General features: G+C 53.4%; 1 protein-coding gene across 2 annotated transcripts in view; it reads left to right on the top strand.

The window, feature by feature from the left end:
• The first annotated feature begins 4,230 nt into the window (after nt 1-4,230).
• The window catches only part of LOC109320341 (zinc finger protein RFP-like), a 9,444-nt gene continuing 3,269 nt past the window's right edge, over nt 4,231-10,405 (top strand). The window contains exons 1-4 of one of the 2 annotated variants that reach the window (XM_019550390.1): nt 4,231-4,717; nt 6,429-6,524; nt 9,302-9,532; nt 9,921-10,051. In XM_019550390.1, the coding sequence (XP_019405935.1) occupies nt 4,298-4,717; nt 6,429-6,524; nt 9,302-9,532; nt 9,921-10,051 (878 nt within the window). In that variant the 5' untranslated portion in view covers nt 4,231-4,297. The remainder of the gene's footprint in view (nt 4,718-6,428; nt 6,525-9,301; nt 9,533-9,920; nt 10,052-10,405) is intronic. The other variant, XM_019550391.1, reaches the window with a different exon arrangement.

The raw sequence follows: 10,405 nt of genomic DNA, 5'->3' as shown, positions 1-10,405 counted from the left end.
CTTACAGCTACAAGAAAGATGTTTGGAGGGAAGTATCATGGTTTTATGTCCTCAAGAGTCCTGCCTGCCTGTGCCCTTAACTAAGCTGTTAGAGCTCAGCCTTCCCTCACAGTCAGGACAGCCCAAAATCTTTCCCAGTGCAGCAGGAATAGGGGTGAATGGGCACACCAGGGAGGTGAGGGAACAGGGCAGGACAAAAGTACAAGTCAAGGCAGAAAGATACTTGGTGGGGAAAAAAAATCAACACATGGTAGTAAAAACTCTCTGAATATCTTCAAGTACCTTGAAAAGTTTGAAACTCTTAAAACGTTCATCAGCATGTCATGTGTAACTGACTTTTGGGCATACAGAAAAGAACTTGTGTGCTCAACTACCAGCCTGTTTGGAAGGGTGTGGGATTTACATCTTCATAGTTGTGCTTTCCTCTGGAATTTTGTGATGGGAACAAGAAAGTGACAGAAGGGAGTCCAAGATAAAGAACTGTACATTGCAGAAATGCAATGCTTGTTTGGCTGGCAGAATTAAAAGAAAGTTCAGTTACTTAAAAAAAGATAATTTTACATATAGAAGAAACATTTGGTGCTGATAGCAGCTCTCTTAAATTACTGCTTAAGACTTTTTAAAAGTACAGTAAAAGTTCTGTTAACCGGCATCTTACAAGCCGGCATGCTCTACTAACTGGCATGCAGGCTTGTAAGATAAAGTGAAACCGGAAGTGCCCACTGCGGCACTTCTGGTTTCTCCAAGCTCCACGGCCCTGGGGCATAACAGGCTGTGTGGGGCCCTCCTCCCTGTCCCACAGGGTCCGCAGGGCCCACGGGTGTGGCGGCGATGCAGTGGGAGGGGCAAAGGGGCACCCTAGTAGTGGGAGAAGCGGTGGGAGGGGCCACTCAATTAACTGGCATATTTTGTTATCCAGCATCCCCCATTCCCAGGGGATGCCGAATAACAGAGCTTTTACTGTAAAAGTATATTATCTGGCTTTACATTAGGAATGGTAGAAAGCAAATCAACTTGAATTTGCCTATAGGCAACTCCTGGTTCCATATCAAGTCCAATGTTCAAAGCTTCATTTCACTTAAACATCTAAACCTAGGAATGGTTACATGAAGTGGCATCCGGGACTTCTTAGCTGTATAAGTATTGCCCAGTTAGAAGTTTGTGACCACAGAGTTCTCATACCTATTGATGTTCAGTACTTTACACCCAGTACTTTAAATCCATTACACCTTTGTGTAGTCTTCCTCGGCACTGGAGATAAGTGGGGATTTGCACCTGCTACACCAGCCATAGGGAAAGGAAAGAGATCACTCTCTAGAGTGAGAAGGAAACTGAATTTTTTTTCTGAGCTACAACTTCATAAAGATTTGCACCAAAGATTGTAATGAAAGAAAATGATTGCCGTCATGGCAAAGCATAGGTGATGCATAGGGAAGGCACGGGGTGGGGCACGTGCCTCCTCCGAGATTGGCCACTGCTGAAGCCACTGCTGGCTTCTGTGGGAGGTTGCTGCCCACTCCCATGCCCATCTCACTCCTGACACAGTGGAGGCAACTGTGGGTGATCCCCACTCGCTACTGTCAGTGGTGGCTGCGGGCAGTCTCTGCTCACCACTTGATGCCATGGTGCCTCCCCAGTCTCGGGAAGCACCAGTTGTTCATGTGGCAAAGCCTTGTGTAGGTGTGCACATTGATGTTCCAGAGCCCAACAAGTGTGTGGGACATGAACAGGATCCCCTGGCCAGCTAAAAGATGCTAAAGTCTTCAAGCAAAGTCACTGCCAATGCAGGTTACTGGTAGATCCCACTATCTCAGAGGTGCTGTGCTCTCCACACATTCATGACTCCCTTTGGCAGATTGTAGCAGGATCTGTTGCTAGCAGTGGGAGTAGCACCTCTTTGTGGCCACTCTAACCCCATTCCTATCACTCTGGTCTCACTCCAGCTACCACCCTGTCCTCTCCTGCCACACCTTTAGTTGCTCTTATAAATTTGGGAGGTTGTCTCCAGAGAACCAGAATATGGTCCTGGGTACCCTGTCCTGCACCATTTCCCAGGCTTGACAGTCTGGTTGCAGTTCACTGGACTTCTGGCAGCCACCAACTCACCCACCTGAGAGCTCCTTCACCTGGCACAGCCAGGGTCAGGTTCCAATTCCCCCACACCACTTTTCTCTGCTTCCAGCATTGAGCCCTCTCCTCCAGCTCTTCCTACACCAGACTCCCTCCCTGCCTCAGGTGCAAGGATTAAATAGTTCCTGGCTCCTCCTTCCTCTGAGCTGAGGGCACCTCAGCAAGCTACTATATAAGGAGCTGCCAGTAGTTCATTATCTGGGGCTGGGAAGCTTTCTACTTCTATGGCCCAGCCCTGCTCTCAGTCCCAGGGCTTGGTCACTGTCACAGAGACACAGACTCAAGTGCTTCCCTTTGGGAATATTCCCATGTGCTCAGTGGCCCTCCAGGCCTCAGCCTTGCTTCAGCCCCTGAGCCCAGCACCGTGCCCCTGCCTACTCCATTGTGCATCTGGACTCCCTGGCTATTGCCCTTTGGCCTGACCATGAGCACGGATATCATCTGGGATTAGACACTTGACTCTGACTGCCTGGTTTGGGCCCCTTTGGCACAGTCTCAGGTGCGGATCTGGAGCCCCTGCAGGCTCAGGTACCCGGTGAACCCCACACTCCACAAGACTGCTTACAACCCTCTCCTTGCAAAGCATCCCATAGAACGCAGCCACCCTGCTACTGGGGACCATGTGCTGAGGTCTAGGAACCCAGAGCAGAGTTGGGAGGTGGGGGGGTGGGGGGTGTCTCAGTGGAGTTGGAATACAGCTGTGTCTTCTCTCCTGCCCTCCTGCTGCCTCTCCTCTGGAGGAGGTTGCCCAGGGCCTCTAGACCTGACAGGGGCCGTGGTCTGTGGGAGCCAAGCAGGCCTGAGTTCAAAGGGGCTGTGACTTTGGATGCTCTGGGGTGTGAATGAGGCTGTGGGAGAGCCAGGAGGGCACTGGGGGCAGGTCCATGCAGGACCATGAGGGGGTGAGGTCTGTTACCCACAATCCTCTTTGGCACCAGAGGTCCTTGGGTCAGAAATTAGGGCAGGCACCAGTCTGCTGCTGAGGCGGAAGCACTGGAGATGTTGGGCTGGGTGCGAGAAGTGGGAGACACAGGCAGGGCAGGTGCCGTTGCAGGGACAGAGAGACCCACCCATGCAGAGGAGGTGGAAATCCCATTGATAGCAACTCAAGCAACTAGGGCAAAGTACCAGATGCAGGAGCCCAGAGAGTGGCCAGAAGGAATGAGGCAAAGTCTGGGAGGAAAAACGGGGAACACTGGGGTTTTAGCAACATGGAAGCCAAAGATTATCCTTTGGAGACGGTCTCTCAAACCGGAGCTGTTGTGAGGCTGAGAACTGGGTTCCAGGTAAAGCTGCTCTCCCTGACCATCACTGTGAGGCTGTTTCTTCCTGACTGTATATGGCTGTCCTGATCCCACAAGAAGGGTCTGTGGTGTTGGAAATGCTGAGTGAAGGAACAGCTGTCATCACACTGTTGTTCAGTCTTGTACTGTGAGCAACTAGGGAGGAAAAGAAAGGCCCATCCATGCACAGCAGCGCAGGGCACTGCAGATTTGACTCAGGAGGCACCAGTCATCCCTGCTTTCTGGGTCGCCTTGGTGAGAACTGGAGGCTCAGATCCTCCTGATCCCTGTGCAGGGCGGCACGGGGTGACACTTGGCCCTGCCCCAGCTGAATCTCATTATTCCTCTCAAGGGGGAGGCACCAGGGCTTCCCCCAGGTGCAGTGTCAGGTCTGGAGAAGCCTTTGGCATTGAAGAGCTTTGAAATGAAACATGAGAAATCAGATCCAATGGAGGTGAGTGCTTGATTATTTTTCTTTCTTTTTTTCTTTTATATCCTCCTCATCCCTATTCCTGTGGAAACCTGAACACTTTCAGGTAAAGCTGAGTTTTTAGGCAGTTCACAGCTCCAAATAACAGTCCTGACTGCCATGAAAATCTCTTGGCTGACAGCAGATGCACTGAGAAAAGCTGGGGGCATTGAATTACTGGGCAGTGGCTTAAAATAGTTTTCCTGTTGTTTTTACTGGAGTTGTCCCCAGCTGCCTCTCCACAAAGGGTTAACAGATTCCCTAGTAATCCGAGGGCTGGATCTTTACTCCTGGGCTCCTGGCCAGGTCAGCAGACAACGGCGTCATTTCCCAGGAAGGAAACGCCCCAGTGTGAGCCCAGCTCTGAGCACAGGGAAGCAAAACTAGCCCTGAACTCTTCCTGATCATCACAGCTATGGCCACTGCCAGCTCTGTAGAAATTCTCCGGGATGAAGCCACCTGCTCCATCTGCCTGGAGTTCTTCAAGGATCCAGTGATGGTCGTGGACTGTGGGCACAATTTCTGCCGAGCCTGCATCACCCAGTGCTGGGAGAGGTCGGAGACAGATGTCACCTGCCCTCAGTGCAGACAGACTTTTCTCCAGAGGAACCTCTGTCCAAACAGGCTGCTTGTGAATATTGTAGAACTAGTCAAGGGCCTGAGCGTGCAGTCAGCTGCAGGAGTCGAAGGGAAGATGATGTGTGAGGAGCATGGGGAGGCTCTGAAGCTCTTCTGTGAGACAGACCAAATACTGATGTGCTTGATCTGCCGAGAGTCCCGGGCACACCGAGCTCACGCCACGGCTCCCATCCAGGAGGCTGCCCAGCAGTGCAAGGTACGGGGCATAGGCCTGGTCCAGCTGTGCAGCTGAGTGTGACTTACACTTTCCTTTAGAAGGCTCAGGACAAGCATAGCCACTTCTTAACATGGGAGGGGAAATAACTTATATCTGTGTCCAAGAAGGCAGTTTTCCTGAACCATTTTGCAGGAGAACTGCTCTTCTGGCATGATTCAGTACCCGCTGAGGTGCAGCAGCTTTAAGCCCAGTTTATGGAAATGGCGGTCTCCTCCCTTGCTTGCTCTGAAGGCCTTATGGCTGAGGGCAAGCAAAACTCAGGGGCATCCAAACCCCGAGCCTCCAGGCTTGGGTGTGCAAGTAGGATGCCCGCCAAAGGTTTTGGAAATGTCTGAAGTCACAGGTGCAGGTGGAGGATGTTTGCCAGTAGTAGGGCCACTTACGGTTCTGGGCTCTCGGATTTGGAATTAGTTTGGGCTGATTTGGCCTCGGATACAAATTAAAAAAAAAATTAGCCCTGGATCCCTCTCTCCCAGGGCCACTGTGGCAACTGCATCCCTGCACGTGGAAGGCTGCTTGGTGGAAGCCTCTGTGCAAACAATCTTACTAGGCCGAGACGAGAAGGACGGAGATGTCTTTGTCATCAGATCCTTGTTTCAAACCAGATGAAGCAGGGAAGCTGCTCCCCTGGCTCTGGACACACAGAACAGCTGAAACTTCTCCAATATCACTGCAGCAAAAATGACCCACAGTTGTATGTGAAGGGATGTAGCTTGAAACTAGGGGGTGTCAGGCACCAGTTTCCCTTAATTTGTTACAACCCTCCCTGGTAGCTGCCTGGAGACTCCTTTGGGGACAGGGAAGTATTGTCATGCTTTGATAGACTATTTCCTCTGCTACAGAGCCCCATGTGGCATACTCTGGAAGGCAGGCCCTGCTTACTGCATCTGCCACTGGCCGTGACTTACTTCCCAGGCCAGGAGCTGATGCTCACACAGTGCGGAAGTCTCAATAACACGAGGCACTCTGGTGCTCTCAGGGATGACTTCAGGGGCTAATGATGGGTCCAGAGATGAAGTGGTGGAACCGCTCCTGTCCAGAGAGCATGACTAGGAGCTCCTTTTGTAGCTGAGCACCTCCTTTTCCTGTCTCTGTCCAAGCCTGGCTAGTAAGTGCTGTGCTGTGCTGGTTCTGCATTAATACTGCTCTTTTTGAGGCATCCAAAAGTAGCTGTAGCTGTAGCTGTATGGCTGGGCTGTAATACTTCAGGACTGGCTCCTCACTTCTGAGTCTCTTCTTTTCTGTTCACAGAGACCAGAGTTGTGGCTTCGTCCTGCTTAGCTGCCTAAGACTGGCTGGCACTCTAGTGCCGACCACGGTGGATTCCAGGCTGTAGCGTTTGCTGTTCAGTCAGTGCATTTCACTGACAGTTTGCACTTCCCCGCTGGTTATAGTGTTGCTTTGTGGCACACCCCCAGGACCTGCTCTAGTTCTTCAATCTGCTCTTCCGGCTGGGCAGGAGCTGGAAGCTGGAGGCTGGCTGCTCCATCTGTATCAAGTACACACTATATTCAGTGCTGCTGCTTCCTGGAAAGGGCTGCACTGTACTGGTCCAGCCTGAGCACGTTTCCTGGTCCTGTCTTTGCCATCACAGTGCACCCTCAGGCAGCCCTCTCAGCTATGGTGTGGGGGAAAGACTCTACCTTCCCACACAAAGGAAACCTGACCCATGGATTTTTCCTTCCCTCAGGAACAAATTCAGACTCAGCTTCAGTTTCTAAGGGGAGAGAGGAAGAGACTTGAGGAACTGAAAGGGAGTGAAAGTCAGAAACACCAGGAATATCAGGTGGGTGCTGCTGGGGCCAGGCTGACATGGGGGAGGAAGGCCTGGTTGTTGCCTGCTCTGCATGTTTGGTGAAACAGTGACCGTGTCATTTTGTGAGTGTGTGTTGCAGTGCGGTGGCAGGGGCATGCAGGGGCATGTAGCAAACCCACTCGTCAGTGATAAGCAGGGATCTGGATTTCCCGTTTGCAGTAGAAAAACGTGGATTTTCTCCTTTAAAGGAGAAAAACTGGGGAACCGGTGGGTTTCTCCTTGCAGGCTGGCAGAGTTCCAGCCTGCAAGGGGCTACTTGGGGCTGGGGGGAGCAGGAGGAGGGTGATCAGAGGCAGGGGGCACCATGGGCATGGGCACACATGCACTTGGCAGCCAGACAATGTGGTGGAGCAGCTGCTGCACCTCTCTGGAAGTAAGTCTATTGGGGGGCATAGGCAACACGGGGAGGGGGATGCAAGGGGAGATTGAGGTGGCGGCTGCAGCTCTCATGGAGTCTCCAGAACGAGGGAGGGAGCGGGGCAGGTTGGCGGCTGGGAGTGCTGCCCCGCTGTGGTGGTGCATGGCACCTGGGGCCGGGGCAGTAATGTTGCCAGCACAAGGTGCCCGAGGGAGGCAACAATTGGGTTCGTTGCCCGGTGTGCGTCGTGCCAATAAACACACTGGGGGGAGAAGCAGACAGAGTTTATTTGAGCTCAAGTAAAAGGCACAGGGAGACTGTATGGTCTCAAATCCTGCGCCCCTAGCCCTGCAACAGTGTATTTTTATACCCCGGCCACTTCCAGCAGTAATTTTCCACTAGTTGGCTTGCATTCCACAGATAACAGTTTTAGGGAGTTTCAGCTTGCCTGCTACTCATCCTGTTTTTCCAGTATTACAGGAGGTTACAAAAAGTTCAGGAAAGGGTTACAAAGGTTCAGGGAAGGGGGGGGGGGCCCGGCTCACTTGGGGCTAGACCAGAGGGGCTTCATCGACACTCGTGGTCTTCCATCCCTCTGAGTTACCTAGGGTTATGCCCAGTGACACCAACAGTAATGTGAGACCGTGGGGCCCAGCCAGGCATGGAGCCACGGGCGGCTTGGCAGGATGGTGCAGGGGCTAGCAGGGGAGCTGGCTCCCCGCTGTTGCATGCACTCCTGAGGAGGGGCTGGGCACCAGACGCGAGGCGTTGGCGGGGCCTGGGGGTGCACATGCCCTTCCAGATTTCTGTGCTCACAGTGGGGCACGGGACTGCAGCTGGCTAGATCGGCTTGGGCAAGAGCCATTTTCATGGCCCAGCAGGCTGGACCCCGTGTGGGAGGGTGGAGCGGAGCAGCGAGACTCACTGCTGCTGCCGCCCCTGCCCCAGCACCAGCTGTGCTGTTGCAAGGAGTAACAGACCTGGGGAGTGGGCCTGCTGTCCTCACCTCCTCCTGCCCCAGCCACTCGCATACCGGGCCACGGCTCTACCCCGCTGCCATGGCCTGGCTGCCACTGTTGCTCCTCTCAGGCTACCCACACTGCTTCCCACTCCACCTCCCCTCCAAGGTAAAGCTGTGGCCCTCACAGTGGGAGGAGGGGAGGGCAGTGTGGCCTGCCCCCACTCTGTTATTCCTCATGCTGTTAGTAGCATGGATGTGGTGGCGGGGACACTGGATCTCACTGTCCCATTCTGCCTTCCCATGCTAAACCCTGTCTTGTAGGCCAGGGAGGTGGCTCCTGCTCATGCCAGTCTGGCCAAGTTGCAGCCCTTTGCCCTGCTGTGGGTCACACCAATCTGGGGGGGCATGTGCCTCCCATTTGCCCTTTGATGCTTATGGTGACACCTGTGGTTGGGCACCCTTCTGCCCCACACCCCCTCCACCCTGCCGCACACCCCCCCCACCCTGCCCACACAACAACCTCCTTCCCCACACACTGGGGGACTGGGGTCTGGAGAGCAGTGTGTCAGGACTGAGGGGCACCAGCAGGGCTGAGAGGAGTGCAGGCTGCAGGTCAGGAGTAAAGAGCACCAGCAGGGATGGGGGGCTGTAGGTTCAGAGTGAGGAACAACACCGGGGACAGGGGGTTGCAGGTCAAGAGTGAGGGGCACCAGCAGAGCCAGGGGGCTGTGCGTCAGGACTGAGGGCTACTGGCAGTGCTGGGGGGCAGGGTGGTCTGTGGCTTGGGAACGAGGAGCACCAGCATACCAGGGCTGCTCAGCACTGCAAAAAAGCCAGGGGCGTAGCTGCAGCTGGACCTGCATCCTGGTGAGCAAAGCAGGCAAGGGGAGCTCCAATTTTCTAGGATAAAATAACCAACAAAATCCAATGCCAAAATAGATAGGTATTTAGAATTTATTTTATTATAATGATTGAGGCACTGGTAGGCTTCCAAATGGCTTTAAAATTGTAAATATATCAATAAAATATTGTGCTCAATTGACACCTATATATATAGCGGCATTTCACTTTAGTTGTGGAAAATGTGGATTTTTGGGGTTTCTATCAGAGATTTTGGGATTTTTAAACAGAGAAAATCAGGATCCCTGATCATACAAGGAAAGCTTTCTTTGCTGAGATCCATGGACTTCTCCCCTCCATATGGTCCTAGCCCTCAGGGAAGCAGAGAAAAGCTTTGTAAAATGAACAGAGTGCAGAGATCCCAGGCAGGGCCCAAGACCTGAGCAACCCCCAACTCTGTTCCAGGCTGTGGGAGGTCCGGGGTCCTGGCTGTGCGGACAATGAGGCCCACGGGGCCTTATGAGCCATTCCCTGACTCTCCCCAAAGGGGCTGCCCTCCCTGACATGGTTTCTCTCTGTTCATGGCAGCAAAAGGCAGCAGCCGAGAAGCAGAAGATTGTGGCTGAATTTGAGCAACTGCGCCAATTTCTGGTGGAACAAGAACAACTCCTGCTGGCCGAGCTGGGAGAGCTGGAGAGGGGGATTGAGGAGAGTCAGAAGGAGACTGTCACGCAGCTCTCTGAGGAGACTTCCCGTCTCGACAGCTTGATCAGGGAACTGGAGGGGAAGTGCCAGCAGCCAGCAAGTGACCTCCTGCAAGTGAGGCACATCAAATGCCTCCAGTCCAAGCGTAAAGGAGGGAAAGACCTAAATCTTGGGTCTGCCGGGACCAGTAGCGTAACTGAGGAGGGGCAAGAAGGGTGATGGCAAGAACAGGCAGATGCTGGTGGCAGCGATGGGAGATGCAGAATATCTGCCCCAGCTGCTGCTGCCCTGTGCACTTCCACTGCCCAGGGTGTGTAGCTGCCCTATTACGCCCCTTGGGTGGGGGGTGCCACTAAATTGGGACTTGTGAAGGGGCTGAGCTTCTCCCAGATCCTTCTGTGTGCAACACTCAGAGTCTGAGGAAGAAGCATGCCCCCTCTGGCAGTGGTCCCTGGGGTGCATGGCACTGAGCTCACTCTTCCATCTTTTTCTCCCCCTTTAGGACATCAAAAGCACGCTGACCAGGTATGTAGCTCTGCCTCTCTCCCCATACAAGGAGGGTCTTGGAGACAATGCAACGGTCACATTTCTGCAGGGCACCACAGCCCAGCAAGTGTTGGGACTGTCCCTGGGGTGGGAAGGATGGACCTCCCCCTCTTCTCTTCAGGGAAGTGGCAGCCTTGGGCACTGCCAGCCTGTGCTGGGGAAGAGTCCTGGCCACCAGAGCTTGAGCCAACTAGTTATGAAGTCTCAGCTCCTTTCTGATGCCAGGAAATGTCCTGGACATTTCCAAGCTGAAGAACACTTACTGGTCCCTGCTGGGGGAGCTGCCACTGCCATTGTTTCATAGTTTCTAGGGTCAGAAGGGACCTGAGTAGATCATCTAGTCCGACCCCCTGCCATGGCAGGAAATAATACTGGGGTCAAACAACCCCAGCAAGATGTTCATCCAACCTCCTCTTAAAAACCCCCAGGGTAGGAGCCTGC

Source organism: Crocodylus porosus, unplaced genomic scaffold (genome assembly GCF_001723895.1).
Source record: "Crocodylus porosus isolate Cpor-Errol unplaced genomic scaffold, CroPor_comp1, whole genome shotgun sequence".
NCBI classification, from domain to species: Eukaryota; Metazoa; Chordata; order Crocodylia; family Crocodylidae; genus Crocodylus; species Crocodylus porosus.
The sequence above is the reverse complement of the archived record's forward strand: the minus strand, read 5'-3'. Positions and strand labels throughout refer to the sequence as shown.